The sequence below is a fragment of the Protopterus annectens genome, chromosome 13.part0, assembly GCF_019279795.1.
Source record: "Protopterus annectens isolate FY-2018-M chromosome 13.part0, PAN1.0, whole genome shotgun sequence".
Lineage (NCBI taxonomy): Eukaryota > Metazoa > Chordata > Ceratodontiformes > Protopteridae > Protopterus > Protopterus annectens.
In genome coordinates this window covers 899,921,539-899,948,938 of record NC_056747.1, presented here as the reverse complement: position 1 = coordinate 899,948,938, position 27,400 = coordinate 899,921,539, and the positions used below count along the sequence as shown (strand labels likewise).

Below are 27,400 nucleotides of genomic sequence, written 5' to 3'. Positions count from 1 at the left end.
CATTAGCAGAGCCCATAGAGAGAACATGCCAGTGAATCCTTTTCTGTTGTTCCAAAGAAATTTGAGAGAAAAGAAGCCCAGGTGCTGACTTTAAAAATTAGTATCTTGGACATTTACCAGAGAATGGCGTTGGTTGAGAAGAAGAGGAAGAAGTCCAATAGTAATAAGGAGAGAAACAACATAAGAATCTATGGCATCCTAAAGCAGATGGAGGGGCACAATAAAATTAATTTCCAGACTTCTTGGATTCCTAAAGTCCTAAACCACTCTGAAGCACTATCCTTCAGGATAGAAAGGGCACATGGGTCGTGAACTACAACTTCTATATCCAGTAAAAACAGCCGTCCAAGATCTATTATTGTAAGATTTATCTCCACTTAAGACAAAGATCTTGTTTTAAGAACTGCCTGGTCCCTTGCTCCATTAAAAACTGGTGACCAAACTATCAAGTTTGACATTTCACCCCTTGTAATGTCGAAAAGAAGAACATGTATCCCTCTAATAAAATCATTAAAAAAGGAAGGAATCCAAGCACAACTTGTATTCCCAGCCAAGAATAAGACTGTTTTTGACTCTCTCTTGCTCTTCTCGAAGCATCCACATTTGTCCAAAAACTAACCTTTTAAGTCAATCTGAACCCATGGATTCTTCAATGAACTTAAGACAATCTTCAAAAAAAAAAAATCAGTGGACTGTTAAAGAAAAAAAGAAGCCCAGAGACAAATGATTGTACATAACTTCACATTTCATGCAAATTTTTTTATCCCTTCTAAATAATGTGGAATCATACACAGAAGGTAATGTAATCTTTTTTCTCTCCTATTATCTTTCCCACAGCAATGCTAACTGTATAGATAATATATCACTCAAAATTCAAGTAAATCAAAATCTTATCCAACGGCAAAGTATTGTTTATACCTTTTATCTCTTTATATACATGACATAGCACTAGTGAAATGGTATAAAATCACTTACTCATTTTATATATTTATATACATTTCTTTTATATTCTATACTTACTTCTTCATGTATGCTCCTTCCCTTTCTGTTCTAGTCCTAGTGTCATACTATTTAATCACTGCAGGAGAGAGAAATGTTTACTGTATTACTGTTAAGTAATTAAAAACAAAGTGGTGACATTATTATTGTATATACATTTACCACTTAACTGAACTTCTGTAATGTGCTCCTTTTTAGCTAATGTATCTTATAGCTGTGTATGGTGGTAATTTGGAGCCTTTATTTTAACTGTTCATCATTTTACAAGATGTCCTTCAAGGATGCATCTGCAGTCATAACATATGGGTTGTCCTGCCTCAGGCAGCCCTTCGGTCGGTCGGATTCCAAAATCTGGGTCTGGCCTCGGCTGATGTCGCTCTTTCCCCGACATCAGAACGTCTGGGGTATAAAAGCATCAGCCGACACCATCTTCCTCAGTCTTTGTTGCCGCGCGGTGCCCGAAGCAGAAGCAGTTCGCAAGTGCCGGTCGGCCAGCTCCTTTGATTCAGCTACCGAAGACTTCGAAAAAGCTAAGTACCCCGTTGGGGACTCTTTCTTGCCTCAGCCGATGTCAGATAAAGTAAATAATTGTTTAACTTGTGGGAAACAAATACCTCATAAGGATTTCCACTCTTACTGTCTCCCTTGCTTAGGCCCAGACCACAACGTCTCAGCCTGCTCTGCCTGTGCTTCCTTCAACCGACGAACGCTTAGGCGTCGGTCGGAGTTTGCAGAGGAATATTTTGGGGCTAACTTTGCGTATATAATGCCGTTGGAGACTCCGACTTCACATGTAGTTAAAAAACGGAAGGACAAGGACCGACCCTCGCGGCCCGCGGTTTCGGCTGAAACCTCGGTCAGGCCTACCGCGAGTGTCTCGGTTTTGGCTGAAACCGAGTCCTCGGTGCTTCCTGTTACCGAAACCTTACAACCGACTACCTTGGCCTCGGAGGCTCCGGCCGAGTCGGTTATTGAACTACCTACGGAAACCGGTGTCCAGGACATGTCCGACACCATTCCTTTAGACAAGTCCACTCCTGCATGTGGTGCAGCCAGACCCCCTGCATCCATGTCCATTAAGGCCTTCTCTAGGGCTAAAGCTGCCAAGCTTGCCAAAGCTTTGCCTCCCAAGTCTACCTCTCAGAGGCCTTCTACCAGCACTCAAATTCTCAGCCTAGCAGAGGACCTTATCTCCTTAATTAGAGGTTCTCAACCTCTCCCGGACAGGGGCTCTCTTCCACCTCAGACAAAAGGCCCAGGGTTGAGCCCTCTGACCCCCACTCTTCAGATGCGTCTACGGATGAATCTGTGTTGTCAGAGCACCAGCAGGAGGCTTATTCGGCCTACGAGGATTCTGATGCTGAAGAATCTATTCCTTCGGCCTCCCCTCCTGAAGAGTTTTCTTTTGGTGAGACACTGCATTCCATGAGAGAGCATTTCCAATGGCAGGGCCAGGAATTTTCTGATTCCAGAAAAAGATTAAGGACCTTTTTACACTTACCTCAGCATAAGCCTTTGGCTATACCTCCTGTTTTGAATGTTATTGATGATGTGTACTCTGATGCTAGTATAGCCCCTGATTCTCTCCCTCCGGCTCCTGCCAAACCTGATAGGTACTACAGGGTTCCGGATTCTCATTTTCACCTGTACAAGGCCCACACTGCAGACCCAGAAACCATTTCACAGGGCCCTAAAGGGGTTGCAGCTGCCACTGCTAAAAATCCTTTACCTTCTGAAAGGGAATGTAGAGCTTTAGAGCGATGGGGAAAGAAAGTTTATACTTCTGCAACTCTTTCTATGAGGGCATTAAATTGTCAATTCCATATGATTCAGTACCAAGAGTATTTGTTAGATGAATTGTATAAGAAACTTTCCTCCTCTGAGCCCCTTGACCGTAAATCTCTTCAGGATCTGGTACATAACTCTCAGCAGGTTAGCAACCATTTTCTGCAATGTGGCTATGATGCACTGGAAGCTTCATGTAGGTCAGCAATGACAGGGGCAGTTATACGAAGGCATGCCTGGTTGAAGGAGCAAGCTCTACCGGACCATGTTAAAGCTAAGCTCCTGGATGCTCCAATGGAAAAACAAAAATTATGTGGTTCCATGGCCCAGGAGGTCTTAAAGAAGTTTGAAGAAAAGGCAAAATCTGTGCAAACAGTTAAGGACTTTCTGCAGGTACAACCACCGAGATTTAGCAGAAATTGGCCTAGTAAAATTTGGTCCTTTCCAGACTCAGGCAGATCACAGAGGGGCAGGAACAGGCGTACCAGAGGCAGGGGGCAAGCTAGAGGCCACTAGAGAGGCCGTCAATGGCAGCCACCCAACCAGAGAGGTAGTGCAGCTACAGCAACAACAACTGCTACACCAGGACAAACACAATGACTTATTCCTGACTCCGCCGACCAGGGCCCAATTAGAAGCACCATTGGGCGGAAAGCTTTCTTTATTTTCAGAAAATTGGCATTACATTACAAGGGACTCATGGACACTACAAATAATAGACAAAGGATACAGGTTCCATTTCCACACATTGCCAAAAAGACAAGGAATGCCAGACCTGCCACCAAATCAGAGGGCGGAGGCTTTGAAGCAAATCACCAAATTGCTACAAATGAATGCCATAGAAAAGGTTCCTCTATCAGAACAAGACCAAGGTTTTTTATTCAAGGCTATTCCTTGTTCCAAGAAAAGAAAATCAATGGAGGCCTATTCTCGATCTGTCCGCACTGAACACTTACCTCATTGTACCGAAATTCAAGATGCTGACCCTACAGCAGCTTCTTCCCATGCTGGGCAAGGAGTCTTGGCTGGTGACTCTAGATCTCAAGGAGGCATACCTGCATGTCCCCATTCGACAAAGTTGCAGAAGACACCTCAGATTTCTTGCAGGATCAGAGCATTATCAATTGTCAGCATTGCCCTTTGGCTTATCTACTGCGCCCAGAGTGTTCACGAAATGCCTAGCATCAGTAATTGCACACTGCAGACTTCAGGGGATTCAAATCTACCCATATCTGGACGACTGCCTGATACAAGCGGACAGCAAGACAAAATTGTTAAAGGACTTGGACTATGCCATCCAGCTACTACAGGCCTTGGGATACACAGTCAACATCCAAAAATCAAGACTGGTGCCATCCCAAAGGATAACCTTCTTGGGTGCAGATCTGGATACAACCACCCAAATGGCCTTTTTCACAGAAGAAAAACAGAAACAACTTCCAGATTACTTCAATAATCTGACAAGACAAACTCAGCTAACTGCAAGGAAAATCCTGCAGGCCCTGGGTTTCATGGCATCATGCATAATACTAATCCCACAAGCCAGGTTACATATGAGAAAATTGCAATGGTACCTAAGGAGTGTATGGACTCAGCACAGTCACAGCTTAGAAACTCTGATTCCAATCATACCTTGCCTTCAGGAGGAATTCCTGTGGTGGGCTCTAGCCTGCCAGACCAACAGAGGGTTGCCTTTCTTGAAACCAAAAGCAAACCAAACCATCACCACGGACGCTTCAGACCGAGGTTGGGGAGCACACATGGAGGACAAATGTATCCAAGGGCTATGGTCTTAAGGGCAGCTGCAAATGCACATAAACCAAAAGGAAATGCTGGCAGTGATGCATGCAATCGAGGCTTTCAAACCTTTCCTTCAACAAGGCCACCTGCTAATAAGGACAGACAACACCACAGATTTGTGGTACATAAACAAGCAAGGAGGCACGCATTCCTACCCTCTATGCAGACTGGCTATGAATCTATGGGATCTTTGCTTGAAACACAGTATACAACTACAGGCCCAGTTCGTGCCAGGGAAAGACAATACTCTGGCAGACAGCTTAAGCAGGACTACCATGGATGCACACGAATGGATGCTGCACCCAGACATCTTCTTACTCATAACACAGGCATGGGGAAGGCCCGAGATAGATATGTTCACCTCACCCCACAACCATCAACTGAAATTTTTTTGCACAAGAACATACCATCCACAGGCATGGAAGGTGGACTCTCTCTCATTCAGCTGGAAAGCCCGAAAAGTCTATGCTTTCCCACCAATCCCATTAATGTCCAAGGTTTTACTGAAGATCAGGGCAGAACAGCCAAAAGTGATTCTGATAGCTCCAGACTGGCCAAGGCAGCATTGGTACCCACTGTTGAAGAGCCTATCACAGACGAAACCGTGGCCTCTCCCATCATGGCCTCTTCTACTGACACAGAACAATTACAAGATCCTGCATCCCAACCTAAAGACCTTGCAGCTAACTGCCTGGAGAATACCATGACTCCTTCCCAGGACGGCTTATCCCAGAGGGTAAAGGACATTATTATGGAAGCTCGCCACCCTTCCACAAGGAAGGCATACTCAGCAAAATGGAAAAGATTTCTCAGTTGGAACACAACAAAAGGCTTTGATGTGACAGTGATGAACATGTCACATATACTGGAATACTTAGCAGAATTGTTCCACAATGGCCTGTCTTATTCTTCCATTAAAATACATGCCTCAGCGATTTCAGCAGAATACAATGTAAATCCTCCTGTCTTTTCGCATCCTATCTTAAGACAATTTCTCAGAGGAATCAAAAACATCAATCCTCCAAGGAGACCACCTTTACCTACTTGGGACCTTAACTTTGTGCTGGAAAAACTAACACTTCCTCCATTTGAACCAGCAGCATCGGCAAATCCACAGTTTCTATCCTGGAAAACTGCATTCCTTCTGGCCATAGCTTCAGCAAGAAGAGTATCTGAGTTACAAGCTTTAATGGCAGTGCAGCCTTTTCTTATTTTTCATCAGGACAGAGTTTCATTAAGAACCAACCCAACCTTTATGCCAAAGGTGGTATCTAGAGTATCCTTGAACCAAGCAATTCATTTGCCTACATTCTTCCCAAATCCACAAAATAAAGGGGAGAAACTTCTACACACTCTGGATATCCACAGACAATTATGCTACTATTTGGACAGAACTAAAAGTTACAGAAAGACTGACCAACTGTTTGTAGCATATGCTGCTGGGACACGAGGAAAAGCAATTTCCAAACAGACAATCTCAAAATGGATAGGAAATTGCATTCGCTTTTGCTACTCCTTTCATGGAAAGACTGTTCCTGAGAATATTAGGCCTCATTCCACGAGAGCCACAGCCACCACTACAGCCTTCCTAAGAGGGGTGGCTACCAAGGACATCTTAGAAGCTGCTACATGGAGCTCTGTGCATACTTTTGCCAAGCATTACAATTTACCCTTATACTCCAGATCCAGAGCAGGCTTTGCTACTGCAGTCCTGCAGGGTCTCTTAACTACACCATCATTTTCTTAGTACCTCCACCCCCAGATTGGCTATGGTATTCTACCCATATGTTATGACTGCAGATGCATCCTTGAAGGACATAGTACAGTTTTGTACCTACCATAAATGTAGATGTCTGATAGGTATGCATCTGCAGTCAGGTTTACCCTCCCACCTTCCCCTCTGTGGTATTCTTAGGGTGCTTACCCCTTCATTAGCTAGCTGGGGGAATCTGTTATGGTGTATTTGTTTGTATTAATATATTTATATATATATATGTATATATTTTTGCATTATGTTTGCAATTTTTTGGCATTTTCTCCAAATTTAGCCTTCATAGAGGGCACCTGGCATCTGGGGCAGGAAAAACTGAGGAAGATGGCGTCGGCTGATGCTTTTATACCCCAGACGTTCTGACGTCAGGGAAAGAGCGACATCAGCCGAGGCCAGACCCAGACTTTGGAATCCGGCCGACCGAAGGGCTGCCTGAGGCAGGACAACCCATATGTTATGACTGCAGATGCATACCTATCAGACATCTACATTTATGGTAGGTACAAAACTGTACTTTATGCTTCACTTCACTAGAAAATCCCCACTTATTTACTTTTTTGATGGAATTTTGACAACTTTTGTGAGAAGCTCAAGCTTCTAAAAGCTTCAGTTAGCTCACAGACTCTTGAGAAACAGTCTGTGCCGTCTTCCAAGAAGTAGGCATAACCTATGAACATGCGTCTCTTCACTGAACTCTTAACAGCCAGATTCAAGAATGATTGTTTGAACTGTTTTCATTCATTTAGCAATTATTTTTATCTAACAAAGTCTTATAAGCATATGTTATAGTGTAAATAGTGATTTATTTAATCTGAATTGCATTTATATTTAAATAAGAATTACAAATATGTTTCTGACAGTGACCATTTTAAATGCATCCTTTTTGATGTCTGTTTTAATGACATTACAGTCCTGTATTTACTCATAGCAACAATTAAGATTATTCAATTTTATCTTGGTCTGTTTAGATAAAAAGAATTTTAATAAATTGTATATAGCTTCATGTTCTTAGTTCATGTATACATAGTATATTACATTGAATTTTTCCTTTTGTATGTTTTTAATGTACATGCAGTTTCCCTTCTGCTTGCTATTAACCTGCAGTAGCTAGGAATTCCCACTAGATGTCATGAGAGGGTTTGTTTGTGGCTTCTATGAGAGCTATAGTAAGCCTGGATGTAGTCTGTCCATGTAGAAGGTTATTAAAATATGTACTTTTATTTTCAAATTAGTTTTTATATTGTCCATAAGTTTTAAAAAATGTGTCCTAATGAATCAAGGAGCGTACTTTTCAATTTTACTTATAACAGCAGTCTCCATCAAATGATAATATTTAACATTATATCTATTGATGTCAATGGGTTGATCAACTCCATGAAAAAGTAAAAGTATAGTGTCAACAAATATTTAATGCTACATAAAGCAGATTTTGCATTCATTCTGGAATCCCACTTAGTAACAGAAGATCTAAGCAAATTAACCTTTAAGGATTATAAGATTTTGGTAAGTTCAAACTACAACCATTAAAGAAGAGGTGTTCTAATTTTACACAGAAAATCAATGAGAATTCCAGAAATAGTTGACTCATACTCGAGCAATGATGGTATGCTTGCTTTAGTCATACTAAAACTAGTTAAAAAGATGTACACTTTTGCAAACACCTACTGGATACCGGGTATTGGGACTAAAATTGTGAAAAAACATTTAGACACCATAACATTAAAGTCTAAAGGTGAGTTACTATTAGCAGGTGATTTTAATTGTGTCTTCTCCTCCACTGATACCACAAGCTCTAAGCCTTTCAAGATGTCCTTTGTTGTCAAGCACTTGAACAACTGCATAAAAGACAGAAACCTAATTGACATTGACGCTATAAAAATATTATCCTCCTTGAAGTATTCTCACTACTCCTACAGATTTGGCGCACAGACCAACATAGACAGAGTCTTTGTAACCAGTTCTTTACTGGCCAAAACTGATAATATAATGCTGGCATCATGCCCTTTGTCTGACCACAGTGCTATCACCTTCAATGTAACAATACTGACCCTTTAAACTTCTGCCAAAAACTACCTGCTTATCTAGTAACAGTACAAGGATTTAAAAGAATGGTTTCTAGATGAAATAAAACTTAACCTAGACGCCAGTAATAACGGAGAGGTTTCAGATGTTGTCCTATGAGATGCTTTAAATGTAGTCTTACATGGTAAAGTCAAAAGTTGGTATATAAATTGAAAGAGTGGGATAAAAAACTGGTAAACATACAAAAGGAAGTTGTTGAACTAAAACTTGCATCAAATGACAAATCTGCATTAGCTGACGTATGTAAACGGAACAAGGAATATCAGGATGATATGCAGCATAAAATATCATTAAATCTGGAAAAAAAAAATCAGTTTACAGTCCTACTCCATTAATCCCAAGAGTGTGCACAGGAATGCAATTAGATCTAAATATTTAAATGAGAAAACGCATAGAAATAATATGCACTAGAAATCAGACTGTCAAAGTTACAGATCTAAAAAATGTCTTACTAGATTTTAAAAACCATTACAAGAATATTAATAACTCTTCTACAAGTGATAAACATATAGACAACTTTCTTGCTAATAACATTCAAAAGAAGCTATCTAAACACTATATTAATAACATAGATAAACCCTTTTCCTTTAAAGAATTAAAGGATTAAATAAAAAATCTTAAGACAAGAAAGGCACCAGGGGTGGATGGCCTAATTCTGGAATTGTACAAACTCTCTTACCTGATAACATCTTGAAAATCTTATACAATGCATTCCAAGAAGGTAAAACTACAGCAAACATCCCTCCTTCATGGAAACATTACATCATCTCTCCCATCTTAAAACCAAATAAAGATTCCAACCTTTGCACATCATACAAGCCAATCTCTTTGCTCAACATTGACTACAAGTTATTCATGTCTATCTAAGCAGACAAATCATATTCTTTCAATATTAATTCATGAAGACCAGACCAGGTTTATCAAAAACAAAAAGGTACAAGACCATGTAATTGGATTGCTGTCATTAATAGACTTGGCAAACAAGAAAAAAGACCTTTCTATTTTAAGCCTTGTTATAGATAAAGATTTTGAATGCCTAAGTTGGGCCATATCTGTTTAAAGCTCTGCAAAAATACACTTTCTCCCCAAACTTTATAGGATTAATTAAAAAACTATATGAAAAGTCCATAGCTTGTGTAAAGATTGGATCTTAATCTATCTAGCCCAATCAAAACATTAAGAGGTACTAAACAGGGGTGCCCCCTCTCCCTATTACTCTCTGCCCTGGCTATTGAGCTTCTTGTAAATTATGTTAGACATAATGGCAGCATTAAAGGATATAAAGTGTCAGACAATTATCCCCCAAGATAAAACTGTTTGCTGATGACTTACTAATAACTTGTAATGATATTGAAAATGCAGTAGATCACCTATTACATAATCTAGTCTTATATTGCAAACATCTGTGGACTAAAATACAATCACAACAAAACTCAGGCACTTTTAGTGAATAAAAATGTTACTGTGAAACATGGATCAAAAAGAGACATAAACTGGGAGGACGCACATTAAATATCTAGGTATCATTATTGAATCTAATTTTAAAAAGTCACTCACATCTAATTACCACCAACTTATAAAACTTAATTGCTTGTCTAATAGACAGTTGGAACAGACTCTTCTTCACATTTTGAGGACAGAATAACTTTAGTCAAAATGATACTGTTACCTAAAATCTTATTCATTGACCAAGCTCTGATAATTCCCCCACCTGTCACAATTAAACAGAAAATTAGTAACTTATTACTTAACTTCCTTTGGTATCCTAAAAAAAAAAAAAATTTCTCTTCTTTGGCACACCACAAGCTGGGATGAAGGAGGTATAGGGTTTCTAAATATTGTTTTTTTTATTTAAACTCCGCATTTATTAACAGTGTTGTTTTGTAATACTTCTTGTGCATCATATTGGAAATCAATACATGAAACCTTACTTCTTAATAGTAATAGGACATTGCTTGAATTTTATACTCCAACTCATGCAGACATCTTTATATAGATTTTACAAATATACATTCAACGTGAAAGGTCAAAACTTGTTCTCACATCTCTTATAAACCAAATATTGCTGTTTAAAAAGCTTATGTTTTCTAATCAATTAATTAAGAATTTATTAATAATTATGTTTCCTGTTTCTTACACAAATGAATGTTTGATATCTTTTGATACTCAGAAAATGTTAGAATTTAAGAAAGGTGACCTGTTATCTTGGAATTCATTTCTCTCAGCTAATAAAATAAGTTCTGCATACTATTTGATCAGCAGATATAGTTTGTAAAATTGCAATTGGCTGGACATCCAGACTTGTAAGGATTTTATACATACTAAGCTCATACCCTCATTAGAGGCATACAATGAGTAACTTAAAAAATCTTGGATTTTATCTCAACAATTATTTAAAAGCTCACCCAAGAATACTTCATACATATCTGTTGTTTATAAAATTCTCAGAAATGATTTTAGCAAAACAGATGTTTCTTTTTGGAATTATTGAAGTGAAGTTAATAGACAAGTATTCTCAGAAATAGATAAAAAAACTTTGTTTGCAGTCTGTGAAGGAATCCATATTTTCCCTGTTCTGGCATTTTACATAAATGTTTTTTTCTCCACATAGACTAACGATAATGTACAAGAAAGATGAAATGAAATGCTGGAGATGTGAACACCCTGATGCTGACTGGATACATATGGTTGTTAATTGCAAAATAATTTCCCCATTTTGGTTAGACTTTAAATATCTTTGTAAAGCTCTATAGAATGACCACTGTATAATTTCTGACTCCCTTATCCATTTCAGTGTTCCTGTTCCTGAAGTCCTTCCTAAAAACTAAACATTTTTACTCTGGTCTATTCTCTCTATATTACTAAAAATTGGAAATCCCAATCTACTCATGTCTTTAAAGTTGAGTTTATTCATCTTGTTAAATACATTTGTAAGAATGAGATCGCTACTATAAAAGCAAGGACTAACAACACAACCCGTTATTTAATTGCTTGGACAAATTGTTCAATCTGTTAGAGCAATGTTCTCCTATGTATATTGTTTTTTATTTGTTATGGACATTGTATATAGTTTTTTTTTATTGTTGCTACACTGTTAAGTTATTGTGTTATAAACTGAGTAAAAACATTTTGGGGAAAAAAAGGAAATAAATAGAAGAATTATATTGTCAATTCCATAAGATGCAGTTTGGATATGCAAACTGTGCTTCTGCCAGAAGTGGCTAATAAAGACTGGAAATTTGTTGTTTATGTTAAATTGCTGGAAGAACTCAAAAGCATAATTCCCAGTTTGTCATTAATGTTTCGAGTAACGATGAAGGCCAAAGATGCAAATGTAGGTAATAATAATAAAAAACTGTTAAAAATTTTCATCTTGCATGTCTTGAGGTATAGTGCATTTTATATGTTAAAGTACTGTAAGTACGGAGATGTATTGTAAATATGTGATAGGGTCTCAACAGTGACTGCTGTTTATGCTAGTGATATTACTTTCTTTTTGACTTTAATGTATTGGGGGTTTACACTGCAGTAAGATAAAGGCTGTATTTAAGCAATATCATGTGATTGTTGGCTGCTAGGTGAAGATGCAGAAGTGTACTATGTGTGTAATAAAATGTAATAATTCCCTTGTTTTTATTCAAGTGGATGTGTAGATTAATGTTAACTTATGCTGCAGACGGGATTTTTTTCTATGAAAACGGGCAGTAAATATAAGCCATGAAAAGGGTAACATTTCAATATTTAAAAAAGTTACTTTTTGCCTAAGTAAAGCTATTTGGGTTTTCTTTCTTTTTTTTCTTCCTTTCAACAAGTACTAGTAGCTGAAGATTGTGAGTCTACAATTGCAGGTAGTTAATCAGGAAATGATTAAAGAATGTGCTCTGAGGCATTTTTTATAAGAAACATCTCGATCAGTAACTGAAGAAATGCAGTGAAAATAAAGGTTTGATGCTGAGAAGAGTAAATGCCTGTGTAGGAAGTTGCATCCATGTCAGTCTTGGTGCTTGTATATTAAATGGAACATAGCACAGCACATTTTAGTTCTTTCATTTAAGGGTAGCCAGTACACTTTTTCTTTAGGCTAAAAAGTAGTTAACTAAGAACACGCAAGCTGATTTTCACATCTAAGAGAGAAATAGAGATAAAACAAGGACTCTAGCATGCATTTCTAGCATGGTTAATCCTAACTTTAGGTTAGGTAAAGTCTGTACTTATAGCTGTCTGTCTGAAGCAGCTGCCACTATATGTAAGGGTAACTTCCCTTTTTGTAAAGTGTATGTTATGGTTTTATCTGCATGTTGTGAGTTAAAATGGTTTGGGGTGATCAAAGTGTATTTAGTTTCTTGATTGTTTTTATTGAAACAAAGAGTCTAGGAAAATGTGACAACATAGGTTCAGAGATGGGAGTCGGCAAATGCATACTAGATCAGTCTGCTAAGCATTAATGTGTGCAAGTAAGTTCTAAGTTTAAAATATGTATTCAAAAGAACTGTCATGCAGAATATATGAAAGTAATAACTTCTTTGCAGACCTGCCTTTATCATTTTTATTATGGATGTCAATGGCAATGCAGGAGACGGAATACTGTATTGTATTAAGAAGTGTAAGATGCAAAAAACTTATATGGTGCAAATAGCAATGTTACAGGCAACACATCTGGATAGAAATGAGCATGTGACTTTGGCAAAGAAAGGACTTTAGCATGGTCATTCAGCAAAGTATCGGGAACAAAGGTTAAGGAGTTATACTGATTGTGAAAGGGCTTCCAGTAGTGATAGAGAGGAAATACATTAATGGTAGATTTGTGGTAGTAAGGGATTATTGACAGGGATGAAGAATTACACTTGTACATATTTATAACCCACCTAAAACTACTATTATGGAGCTTAACAGAATTTTAATAAATAATTTGCTTTCAGTGGGGAGTATTTGTTATGGATGGAGACTGGAATTTGATTTGCAGTAGCGAAGACGAAAGGGAAAAATAAGAGGGTAGATTTCTGAAGAAATACATGTGAATATTTGGAATAGAAGATGTGAAATTACTAACAGGAGCTCGTATGGAGTTTGCATGTTTTACCCTAATGTACAGTAACTGGGCTAGACTGGATAGAAATTACATTTCACAGGAGCATGCGTATTTGAGAGTTTTGAAACACATCTAGTAATCATTTCAGATCACTCACCAATCTTAGACAGTGAAGTAAAAAAAGAGACAAGCACTTACCTCTCTTTTTAACAAATAAGTAGGCATTTAAGGCATAGGTAGAAGAAATCATTTTGGTTTTTACGGAAGACAGGCATTCCTTCTGAAACAATAGCTAGGGAGTGGAATAACATGACAATGGAGTTTAAAGTATGGCAGAAGAAAGAAATGTGAGAAAGAAGTGATAGGAATTATTTAGAGGGTTTGTCAAAGGTTTAAGTATTGAAGAGGAAGAAGAATCTCACAGATCAAGAAGAGGTGTGTTGTTGTGTGCTAAATGTAAAGTAATGGAGTATTTGGATAATAAGCATGAGTTCAGAAAGGTAACTGTTAGTCAAGAATTTTTGATAACACCAGAGCACAAAACCTGCTAATAATGACTTTGGCAATCAAAAGTAGAAAGGACTATTGCCAGACTTGGGGAACCCAAAACAAGAAAAATAACCAGAGATACCACAGACGTATTAGAGATCTTTTGGAAATTCTATGAACATGTGAGTAATGCAGAAGAATGGAGAACACGGGATATGAGGCAAGTATAAGTATTTAGAGGAAGATGAAGCCAGACCTCTTAACTGTATTGGAGAACATTTCTATTTTCTGGTCTGATTTAGGATGTACCTATTTTGAGAGGTATGTCCATATTTTCAGGCTTGAATAAACCCTCCCCCATCACTTGTGATTTTTAAAGCTGTGTAGTATACTACAATACATGACCAACATACTGTTAGCATGAATAATTTAATGAAAAAGAACACATCTCCATTTTTCTGAATCAAAAATAAATGACCTTTTGTGGTAGAATTTTGCCATATAGTTCATTTAAAGTCTGTAGATTTTACATGGTTTCTGTGGTAATGTCCTTATATTTTTGCATCATTTTTATCACACTCTGTTTTTCAGACGTGCTTCTCAGTAGTGTCCCACATTCCTAGTGGAGGCGGGGATAGTTAGTTATTTGGTATTCAAATGTAATGCTAATTGGATGTCTAGATTTTTAACTGGATTTTCCTATTTTTCAAGGATTTTTGCTCCTGTTTTCAATGTCTGTAGGTTGGGAGGTATGGATGAGGCTCAGGAATTAATAACTAATGAGGGAAGAGATGAGATACAATGGTGATGTATATTCAATCAACAGTTAAGTATCCAGGAGTAGACCGTATTCTTGTGTAAGTTAGGGGAGAAAGTGATAAAGATCTGGGAGGTTTTTAAAAGGATGGACAGTATCAACATTTTGGAAGAAAGCTTTAATGATTGTAGTACCCAAAGAGGGTAAAGGCCCTTCAGACCCAGCTTCAGTTGTAAACCATGATTGTAAAGGAGAATGGCAGTGGTTTTGCCAAATTTAATTTCCATAGGTCAGTGTGTTTTTGTGCAGGGAGGGAAACTTGTACAGTATCCAAAAAAAATGATCCTAAGGGAAACTGTGTGTACGAAAATGCAGTTATTGTTGGTGAATCTTGATACAGATAAGGCATTAAGTAGCGTCAGTTGGGATTTTATGAGTAGGGCAATGGTAGCATTTGCAGTCCTGATAAATCTAATATTGTTATGAGGCTATATGAAGGGTCATAGTCCAGAATTAAAGTAGAAGGGTTCCTATCCGCCAAGCTGTGTTTCAAAATAAAGAAAGGCAGGAATGTCCTTTTTCACCTTTATTTGCTTTATACGCAAGACATTAGCAAAGGAAATAATGGCCTCACAAATTCAAGGCTATAACTGTTCTAGTAATCAAGAAAAGGTAGCTTTTTTTTTTTTTGCAGATATCATTATGTGCTTCACAAATGCAGAAAAGGACATTTCATTGTCCTGGGACATTTTGAGTCAGTTTCAAGTCTTTTCACAATATAAAATAAATTTAGATGAAACAAAAGGATATACATGTAAAGTCTATTACCTCAGATAAATTGGTTCAGTAGTACCCATATTTCTGGGGATATGATCAGATATAGTCTTTGAGTATATAGATTAAGAAGGATTATTTCATGGATTATTTCATGGCAGCCAAAGGTATGTGGGAAGAGACTAAACTGAGAAGTTGGAAGCTCTTGATTATGGATGGTGGATAGCAAGGTAGAAGTGAAAATGTTTCTAGTCTCTTTAGTTTTGTATGTGGGTCAGACATGTTTTGACCAACGAGAGGAGAAATTTTGATTCATCAGTAATAAATTCTGAAGGAATTTGAGAGGGGAAGAGGAAAGTGTAGTGGGATTCGTTGTTTCTCCCCATAGACCGTGGAGGTTTGGGATTACACAATTTGATGGGATAGAGCTATGCAGTTATGGTTTATATACATAACACAAACCAAAAGTTATAGATCAAAGAGGAAAAGTAAGATGAAACAAGGGGGGGGGGTTTCAGGTTTTTATATTTATAAAGTAGCAGAAGATAAAGTAGTAAGCCAGCACGGGAATGGAAAAAGGAGATTTTACTAGTAGGGATGACTGTAACTAGGGCCATATGTAGTAGGGAAAAGGGGAGTTGGAATTTATTGAAGGAAATTAGTGGAAATTAGCAAATAATCCAAGATATTATGAGCCAGCAACAAAGGAGAATAAGAACAGAGTAGGATCAGGCCAAGTGGACGTTTAGAATGTAGGGTAGAAGACCACCTTCCCTACCAGGGATTTGTAACTCTGTGTAAGGAAACCAAGTGAAAGACTGTGTCTGTATCATATAATCGAACACTAAAAACATCGACTCACCTTTAGTCGACATGAAAGTCTTGAACCCGCAGTTCATTGAACAGCTAAATCACAGATTCCTTTCCAAGGGAAGGCAATAGGTCGGTAGGCCAGCAACTAACACCACCAAAAAATAAACACCCCCCCCCCAACAAAATATTCTAACTCTGAGATCGCACTACAGTCAGGGAAGGGGAGATGTAACTGAATGGCCAACCGATTTCTTTCCCTTGGAAAGAAATTGTTGATTTGGCCTTTCGATGAACTGCGGCTTCGACATTTCCGTGTCGACTAGAGGTGAGTCGACATTTTCATTCTTAGAACATATGATATAGACCCAAAAGGCCAGCTATAGTTTAGTTTTTTTGTTGAGTCTAAAACAGAAGTTGCTGTTAAAAATTATTAATTATAAAATACTGTATGATAACTGCAATAGTTAATTAGAAGAGGTTAGAAAAGATTGGAAAAAGAGACTGAACAATTTGCAAAGCAAGTGGAAGGACATCTGTATGGCTTCAAAGTGTGCCTTGAAGTTCAGAAGGTTTAGGACTTTTGCATGCAAGATTTTGTAGGTATTTTGTAGGTATTTAAAGCTGGTGATTCACTTTTCTCAAACACTATAGGAAAAAACTGGAATCAGCTCCCTCCTGAACTATCTGCCCTAGCATCCACCTCTCAATTCAAAAAACACATTAAAGAACATCTGAAAACTCAGTGGCTCTGTCCTTGTGCTAAGCCTGACTGAAACTTTTATTTCCCTCCAGCGTATACCCTTCCCCCCTCCCCCATCTTTTTCCCTCCAATTCTATTTACTTCTCTTTTGCTTTCCTCTTAGTAATACAATTTAATTTAAGGACTTTACTCTTTCTACCCCATACCCTTTTTGTTTCTTATATACTTGCTTATTTATATTTAGTTTAAATTTTAGCATAATGAATATAGTCTTCATTTTTATAACTATATTTCCTTTTTTTTGTTTATTTGACTTGGTTATACCTTTTTTAAATGGTGTTTTTGTTTTTGCTTGGAGCTTTTCTCCCCGGGCCTCTACTGAAAATGGACATATATCCAGCTAGACTAGCCCGGTCAACAAATGTAAAATAAATAAATAAATAAAATTTTTACACCCCTAGCAGACTTCAGCAAATTTTTACTTGGGAAGATGGTAATTTCTGTAGGTGTCATGGGAAGCAGAGACGTGATGTGGAACATATTTCGTGAATGCATTGAGTTGGCAGATTTAAAAAATTCCCCACAGAGTACTGTGTCAAGAAACGTTGGGGGAACAAATGGCTGTAATATGAATTTTTTTTTTAAGCTGGGTTATAGGATCTTTATTTTCTAGGCATAGTAAGGCCTTGCTGAGTTAAAAAAAATTACAAGAAAGTGGACGTCTAAACCAGCCATAACTAAAGTTTTGAATGTTGTAAAAGAGATAAAGTAACTGAAGGTGTTTTTAGAAAAAGAAAGGAACAAAATTTCTGCACTTAAAGTTACTTTTTAGTCGAATTTGATCGAAAGTTTGCTTGTTTGTTTGTTTCATTTAACTGTGGAGGCTGCCCACTAAAGTGTGCTAGCCTGTGTAACTAATTTATCACTGTTTCTGCATTTTCTGTGTGTTTCTACCAAAAAAAAGAAAAAATAATCCTTGTTTTCCCGCCTTCCTCGACTAGTTTAGTCCAGTTTACAGGCATTGCTGTATTCCGGGCTGTGGTGTAGTTCCTGTGTTGTCCATTACCTTACTTGGATAAAAGGAAGTTTCTTTGCTCACCAGTGGGAGTGGGGAGCCTTGAGCAGCCTACCTGTCCTTGGGGGAAGTGACCTCAGCACAAGAAACTGTAGTAATTGATTGTTTGGGACCATTTCTAGCTCTTTTGTAGTTCACTGTTTAAAATCCGCATTTGCACGGCTTTGCGCAGTCGTGCGCATAGCGCAGCGCCGGTTAAACAAGGTTAAACTTTTTCTGGCTCCGCCAAGTCTGCTCTTCAAATTTTCCCTTAAGGAAGCTCTACTCTTAGTATAACCAGACTACTCACTGTATTATAAGCCTAGCACTTGTTCTCAATACTTCTCTACTAAGTAAGCACTCTCGTACTAAGTAAAGCACTACATCTACTTACCACCCCTGTGAATACCCACTTCCTTTAAAGGTATACCACTCCCTTATACTGTTCTAGCATGTCGAGTGGTAGATTACTGGCGTCGTCTCCAGTTCAGCTGGTCAATCTGGGTATCTTGAGACATTGCTACAATTGTCTCATGTACACAGACAACCCTCTCCTCCTCCCAACAAACACAAATACATGTGAGAGATGCAACTATATAGCCAAACTGGAGACTGAACTCTCTCAACTCAGGGCTGGCATGACCAGACAGGAGGAGATGGCAACCACACACACAACAATCCCAGTCCCACATAGACCTACCACAACTGCAAACCAAACACATAAAAACACAAAGACATACTCGGAGATTCTAATAAAAAACTTAGCAAAACAACAGAGGCTTCCAAAGCAGACCTCCAAAAATCCACCACCTCAAAACAAAACACATGCAACACACACTTCAATAAATCAGTGTGTCGACCAATCGCAGCCCTTAAGGCCAAACACCTTGCCTGATACACTAATAATAGGTGACTCCATAGTCAGACACACTGATGTCCCACTGACCAGGCTGAACAAGGAGAAGGTGACTGTGAGCTGTCTATCGGGAGCTAGGATCCGCCACATAACACACGCACTCAGGTCACGCCAAAGCAAGTACAAATATGACTCCGTCATTGTCCATGCTGGTGTGAATGACCTGAGACGTACCTCCCTGGACTACATGAAAAGAGATATAGAGGAGCTCTCCGATTATGTAGCCCAGGTTGATATGACCCTGACCCTGAGCAGCATCTTGCCCTCACCAAGAATGATACCACAATACAAAGACAAGATGATCAGCTTTAACAATTGGCTCAAGTACTGGTGTCATTCTAAGGGGATCCAATTTCTCTCTGCCTGGGATGATATGTTGGACAAGCCACGCTGCTTCGCAAGGGATGGCTTACACCTGTCACCACTGGGCTTCCGGATATTGGCTAAGGCTCTTGCCACCCCTATAGTGCCTTTTTTAGGCAAGGCTCAAAAGACAAACCCACCTCCTTAGAAAACAAAAATGGAAAAAAACTAAGGCTAATGCTGCTCAACGCCAGAAGTCTAAATCTCAAGATGCAGGCACTTGATGCACTCCTCAGCATGGAGAACATCGACGTCTGTGCAGTAACTGAAACCTGGTTCAAGGCTCCTGAGAGCACCCCAGCGCTACCAGGCTATACCTCGTATCATGCTTTTCGGCCCCAAAACCCGGGCCAAACCACAAAGGGAGGGGGAGTGTCCATATTCATAAAGGACACCCACACCTCCAGGTTAGTAGCAACACATGAAGCATCAGAGACCATACAGGTGCAACTAACCATAGGCAAAACTGCTATACAACTGGTAGCATGTTACAGACCACCCTCCCAATCTCAAGAACCCCACTCAGCCTTCCTGAAGACATTGAAGGATATGAATGTATCACAAAATACCATCATACTGGGAGACTTCAACTATCCAAACATAGATTGGGTACATTATTCTAGCCCTAATACCCTAGCCCAAAGGTTCCTGGAATTCATAAATTCAAATGCACTGGAACAACTAGTCACCTCTCCCACAAGGGGAGATAATATACTAGACCTGATCATCACAAACATGGGGACAAAATGCTCCACACTGGAAGTATACCCCTCGCTAGTGAGATCTGACCACAAACTAATCACCCTGGATATACATATCCCACCTCCATCCCCAGCACAAAAGACCACAGTGAAAAACTTCTCAAAAGCAGACTTCACTCTTCTTAAGACTGAGATGGTATCCTTTAAGCCCACTGTGCCAGTGGATACCACATCCCACAATGCCGAATCCTTCACAAATGCTTTCTATGGACATCTCCAAGAATGCATGGATCATGTAATCCCAAACAAATCCAAGTCCCTCTCCACCAAATGTAAGTGTCCTGTCTGGTGGACCTCAGCCATAAACAAATTGTATAACAAGAGAAGGAAGCTACTGCACGTCAGAGCGAAATCCCATGAAGGGAAGACATCTCTGATCAACATTAGCAGAAAACTACGTTCTCTCATAAAAACATCCAAGGCAAACTTTGAGAGAAAAATCGCTAAGGACACTAAAGATAACCGCAAAGCCTTCTTCAGCTATGTTAGAAACCTGGGCGGAAACCCTCAGATATGCTCAGAGTTGGTTCACAACAACAAAAAATACACTGAACCCACAGATATTGCTAACATTCTGGCTGACAGGTTCAGTGTAAATTTCTCCCCACCTTCACCCCCAAAAGAAGAAATACTTATCCCAGCTGAATGTAATCTCCCTGTCATCTCAGATGTCCAAGTGAGAACCGCCCTAAACAAAGCAAAAAACACAGCATCAATGGGACCTGACGGTATCCCGGGGTGTGTGTTACATGAACTCCAAGAGGAGCTAAACCCACACATAACAATGCTATTTAACCTTAGCCTTACTTCGGGATATGTACCTGAACACTGGCGTACAGCAACAGTGGTCCCACTCCACAAGGGGGTGCCTCTACAGACCCTGGAAACTACCGCCCCATAAGCTTAACTAGCCTGGTCTGCAAAGCTATGGAAAGAATCATTATGGAACTCATAAACAGAGACATAGGGGACCTACAGACACTTGACCCCACCCAGTTCGGCTTTGTAAAGGGCAGATCCTGCCTTTTAAACCTGGTTGACTTTTTCGAAACAGTCACTAGAGCCATTGATGAGGGCAAAGCAGTCCATACAGCATACCTGGACTTGGCTAAGGCCTTGACACAATACCCCACTCAGGCATCATAAATAAGCTAAACAGCTTAAAAGTAAACCCTTATGTCACTAGATGGGTTGCAAACTGGCTAAAGGACAGAACCCATAAAGTTAAAATCGCTGGAGCAATGTCAGACTCAAAGCCAGTCACAAGTGGTGTCCCACAGGGATCTGTCCTGGGACCCCTCTTGTTCGGCATTTATTTCTCAGATGTTAAAGCAAACATGGGAGGGCTGTGGCTGACAAAGTTCGCAGATGACTGCAAACTAGGCGCCATAGTCGATACACCAGCAGACACACACATCCTACAAAAAGGCCTCATTGAAACCGACAACTGGTGCCGTAGTCATGGCCTTAAACTAAATGCCAAAAAATGTATAGTCATCCCTTTTGGAAAAAACAAAGTACCCACAAATTATTACATAGACAGCAACCCACTGAGTACGGAAAAAGTAATCAGAGACCTAGGGACCCAAGTAGACAGCGACCTCTGATTTGACACCCACGTTGCCAAAGTGGTTAGAAAAACATTCTACCTTACACACCTCATCATGAAGGGATTCACATCCAGATCCAAGGATGTCATTGTACCCCTATATTCCTCCCTCATCAGACCCATGATTGAGTACAATGCCCCATTTGGTATGTACCTCACCCGGCATTTGCAACAGCTGGAGAGACCACAAAAGTACCTCACCAAAAGGATCAAGGGTCTCCAACATATGTCTTATTCTGCCAGACTAAAGAAACTTCAGCTCTATTCAGTAGCATACCGCCTGCTCAGAGATGATCTCTGCCTGACGTACAAGGCCATGTCCAATCAGGATCTGATGGACATGCTCCAACTCAAAAAATCCAAATCCATCAGGACCACGAGAGCTAAAGACTTAAACCTCGGCACAAGTATGAATAGGACATGCTGGAGAGATAGATTCATAACCCAGAGGCTTCCCATGCTTTGGAACAGGATCCCAGTTCGTATTAGGCAGAGCCCCTCACTGACTCTCTTCAAGAGAAATCTTGATGAGTGGATGGGAGATAGTACGTTTACCCCAGGGGTCACATCTGTGTCACTGCTAGACAGGGGCACAGTATTCTAGATTTATTCTGTACATTCTGTACCATTTCATGGGGTGGCAAAAGCCACATCACTATGGCTTGGCTTACAAATGCCCCAGGGCAGATAGCCTAGTACTATACTATGAAACTATAAGAATACATAAAAAGTACATGCAGAAAAAAAATGTTCAGGGGAAGGCAGGATTTCAGCAACATTTGTAAAGTTGCAGTGAGTAGTTTAAAAAGGCATACTGTATGAAACTAAGGTAAATGTGTACAATTGTTTACTTTCTTTTCTGGAACTGTACATGTGCCCATGTCATTATTTGAATAGTGTGAATTGAATAAAGGTGTTAATGCAAAATTATTGCATCTCTTGGAAGCAACTTGGCTATGAAATTAGTAATTTCCATTTCCTTCTCAGCTAATCACCCTCCTATATTCATTTTCTCTGTATAGCTTGGTTTCATTACATCTGCCTAAGCTTCACCGGATCACACCCTTGTTGACCGTGTTAAAATCCTTTTTTCTTCTTTTTTTTAGCTTATCTTGGATTCTGTCACTCATTCACCTTCCCACCACTCCTTATAATATTCCATAGTCTGTTTATAACCCATTTGTGACTGACTTAGCAGTGGATCAGTAGATGGGATGGAGGTTATAGAGGGTTTTAATGCTTGTACTTTGCTGTGCAGTACCCATAGACTTGCATGTAAAATTTTTGCGTATTACACGAACTCTGTAGTACTACAGTGGTGGTTACCTTAAGGGGAGGACTTAACTCTGTCATGGTAACTTAGAAATTCATTTGATGCAGTTGTTACTGGTACTGTCATCCTTTTTGTTCTGCCGTAAAAGAAAATGCACATATCTGTTGATTTTTACCTTATTGTGAAAGTTATCTTGTGCATTAATTTTTTTCAGTTACCAAGCTAATGCAAGAGAGTTGTTTGAGTTATTGTGGGAGATTTCTCTCATATCCCTACAAAGAAGGGGTACAGCTAGCATAACTGGTTGCTAAGCATATATGTCCACTTAAAATCCATTAGTACATTGTATTCCTCGCTGAAACACCACAATTCTTCTTCATCTAGGTTGCAGCAACTGAACAGAAATTTGCTTAAAGCAGAAAAGCAGAGACTGAGAGCAGAGAAGAGACAACGGAAAGCAGAAATGAAAGAAGTGAAGAAGCAGCTAAAAATACAAAAAAGGAGTCACCTTTGGAACATAATAACTGGTACCCAGGACTTGGAATCAACACGGTGCAAGCCTGAAAGTTTCCAGTCGAGTACAGTAATGTAAGACCAAGAATAAAGCTTTTGTCACCTAAATTATAAAGATTTTATTACTTTTGTGCATTGTACTCAACACAAGGTAAAGTAACCAATCAACAAGTCACGGAACCAGAACATAATCCATCAGTCGGTATCAAACTACATTACTTTTTTACATTGCTAAGGAACTACTCTAGACTAATGTAATTGTAAATAACTTGCTTTTTATCGGGCAACAATTAAAACATGTGAAAAAGGCATGATTCTAAAAGAAAATACTGAATCATGCGTTTTTTGGTAGAAGTGACACCTGTTTGCTTTGGTTACAGAATGTTTCAGTAGTTAACACAGAGTAAAAAGAAATATTTATTGCTTCTTAGTCAGGCTTGCAGTAATAGTAAAATAAATTAATAGTAGATGAAAAAAAATGCAAATACCGACATCTGCTTCATTAATGTTAGGGAATTTTGCTAATGCTGATTCATTAGGAAGAAGTTAACATGTGCTGCTGCCTGTTTTTAGTAGCTTCAGTTGTATGATGGCATACATTGCAGTTCTATTTTAAAGTAGAACTAAAAATAAAATAATCCAAAATAAATATCTTATTCTCCTTTTCCTGTAATAGAAGGGATCGTAAGGTAGTGAAGCATACAGCTTTCAGGCAGATGCATCTGCAAGTTTTATCCACAGCTGCTGAAAAGGATTTTCCTGCCAGCTACAACTTAACACCGTTTATATTGTTTTCAAATACTTTCATTAAATAGGAAAGTCTATTTTAATAAGAACTGAAGTTGAAGAGCAAACATTTTTATTTCGACCAGATAACTGTCTGAAGTAAATTTGATCTAATGTCAGTCTTCATTCATTCTTGATGAATGGGACTCTGTTCGACCCCCTGGGAACCGGCTCGGCCATTATACAGCTTGGGCCAGTCAAAAAAGTCTCGAGCTAAGACTACCCACAATGCCTCTGTCTCCATTGCCTCACATCTCGTTTGCTGCTCTGGTAACAAGATGTGTCAGCCGATACTTTCTAACGAAGTGCTATAATTTGTTATATTTTTCCTGCTTTTTTTTGTTCATAGGATCATAGAAGGATACTAGGCTATTTGCCCTGAGGCCCTTATAAGCCTAGGCAAGAGTTTAGCCCATGTTTAGATAAATCTGCACTCAATGCCCCTGTCCATCAGGGACATGATTGGAATCCAAGGGATATATTTTCCCATCCAGTTATCCAGGTTGCGCTTAAAAAGGTTCATAGGTAGGTACTAGGCTATCGGCCCTGGGGCCTATACAAGCCCAGCCAAAAAGGTACCCTGGCATTTGCCACCCAAGAAAATTATTTTCCTGTGCCACTGTCGAGCAGAGCCACAGAGGTGACCCTGGGGTGAATTTCCTATAGGTTCATAGGTAGGTACTAGAGGGATAAAGAGGTACTCTGATGTGGAGAGGGGAGTCTATTCCATAGATGGGGGGGACTCTCTGGTACACAGATCTGTCACACCAACAAGTTTTGTTGATGTCACAGATCAGGTTGAGGCCATGTTTGTGGGGTTACTTCAAGTGGAGCTTGACTTGCGGATATGCAGCAGTCCCATCAAGGTGGGTTCCATGATCGCCTTGTATGCCAGACAGAGGTCGCCTCTGAGGAGTCTGTATGAAACTGAGTGGAGGGATAGGGCTTTTAGCCTAGCTGTGTCTGGTAGATGTTTGTTGCCCTGGATTCTCCTGGTGAGGATCCTCTTTGGTCTCTGCAACTGCTGCATGTGCTTTGCCCGAGGTACATGCAGAAAGGGGCATTGTACTCAATAATGGGCCTTATAAGGGAAGAATACAGAGATGTTATGACCTCCTTGTCTCTGGATGAGATGCCCTGACTTATGAGGTGGGCCATGTAGAAGGCTTTCTGTACAATGGAAGCAACATGGTGGTCAAAAGTCAGGTTGCTATCAACCTGGGTGCCCAAATCCCTCATCACTGATTGTGTGCTTAGGATGTTGTTATTAATGTGATAATTTGTGGGGATGTCTCTCTCCCCAAAGGGGATGACTATGCATTTTTGGTATTCAGCTTGAGGCCATGTTTCTTGCACCAGTCATTTGTCTGTGTGAGACCCTCTTGGAAGATGTCCACATCACTAGGGGAATTTATGACAGCACTCTGCTTGCAGTCATCTGCACAGCCATATCCCACTGGTTTTGGTCTGCACCTCAGAAAAGTATATCCCAAATAACAGAGGCCCCAAGGCCAAACTCTGGGGTACACTGCTTGTTTATGGGTTTACTGCTTGAGGTGGCCTCCCCTGTTTTGACTTCATGGATTCTATCAGTGAGACAGTTTGCTGCCCATCTGGTAACATATGGATTGATGCCTAGTTGAGAGAGTCTATCTATTATGCCTGAGTGGGGAATAGTGTCAAAGACTTTGGCCAGGTTATGGTAGGCAGTGTTCACGGTCTTCCCCTTGTCCATGGCTTTGGTGACTGTCTCATAGAAGTTGACCAAATTTAGAAGATGTGACCTCCCCTTGACAAAGCCAAACTGTGTGGGATCAAGTGTTTAAAGGTTGCCAATGTTCTTGTTAATGAGGTCCATGATAATCCATTCCATGGCTTTGCAGATCAGGATAGTTAGGCTGATGGGTGTATAATTTCCCAGATCAGTGGACACTCCACCTTTGTGTAAAGAGATGACAGTGGCTGTCCTCCACTCAGCTGGGACAAAGCCAGTACTCCGGCTTTGGTTGAGTAGGGTGCCTAATGGTGCTGCAAGTTCCTGCTTGAGTTGATGTAAGATGCAGCCTGGGATGTTATCGGGTCCCATGGAGGCTGTATTTTTTGCCTTTTGAAAGAGCAGTGATGACCTGTTCCCTAGATATAAGGGGAAGGGGGCAAGTACTGGGGATGTCCTGTGTTTACTGATGGGGAGACAGAGGGGTAAAGTTTTGTCTGAATCAGTCAGCCAGCAAGTTTGCTATATCTATGGCATTTGTATATGTGGTGTCCTTGACCACCAGTTCTGAACAGATCTGGGTGTTTCCTTTGAGGTTGCAGACATATGTGAAGAAGGCCTTATGATTGTTTCTAGTAGATGTGGCCAATTTGGACTCTGTTTGCTTTGGAGGATTTCACTAGTCCTCTTATTTGCTTGTTCAGGCTAGGGAGACACTGCTTCCAATTGGGCACCTGCTCCTTCTTCGTCTTAGACAGCAAATTTTTTCCTTTTGTTATAGAGTTTATTTATTGAATATGTCCACCAGACAGGTTTACTCTTCCTTGCAGAGGATGATTTAGTCCTGTTCAGTATTCCTGATTCCGTGCATCTATGTAAATGTTTGTATAGTGCTTTGGTATAGCTTTGGATATTGGTGCCAGTTCCTACAGAGAGGAGAGGTGTGTAAAGCTGTTTATACCATCCCTCAGGAGGCTGTAATCTGCTTTGGAGAAGTTTTTATGTCTGATCCTAGCTAGAGGGGGGTTGGGAGAGGTGGTGACTTTGAAAGAGTGACCTTTTTGTGGTTGGATCCTACCAGGGAGGATAATACTATAGGGATGCTGCAGTGGTTACTCATGTTGGTTAATACCAAGTCCAAGATAGTATATCCTCTTACTGGGGTATCGACTAGCTCTTTCAAGGCATTTGCCTTGACAAAATCAAGGAATCTCTGGGCATTTGTATTCTGGCATGAGTAGTTCTTCCAATCCGTTTGGGAAGTTAGTCACCCAGAATGAGGGTAAAAGGTTGAATCTTGATAGATTAGAAGAGTTTCAAATAGGTGGATTTGGCATCTTGAGTCAGATTTGGGGGCCGGTAGCTAGCTGTGATTTGAATAGGGGTCTTGTCAATGGTTAACTGCACCTGTA

The 27,400-nt window shown here is 39.7% G+C and overlaps 1 protein-coding gene across 3 annotated transcripts in view; it reads left to right on the top strand.

Annotated features, from left to right (window-relative positions):
- The window catches only part of NBR1 (NBR1 autophagy cargo receptor), a 1,427,595-nt gene that overhangs the window by 306,692 nt on the left and 1,093,503 nt on the right, over window positions 1-27,400 (top strand). For all 3 annotated transcript variants that reach the window (XM_044054653.1, XM_044054654.1, XM_044054652.1), the window contains exon 9: window positions 23,360-23,563. In XM_044054653.1, the coding sequence (XP_043910588.1) occupies window positions 23,360-23,563 (204 nt within the window). The remainder of the gene's footprint in view (window positions 1-23,359; window positions 23,564-27,400) is intronic.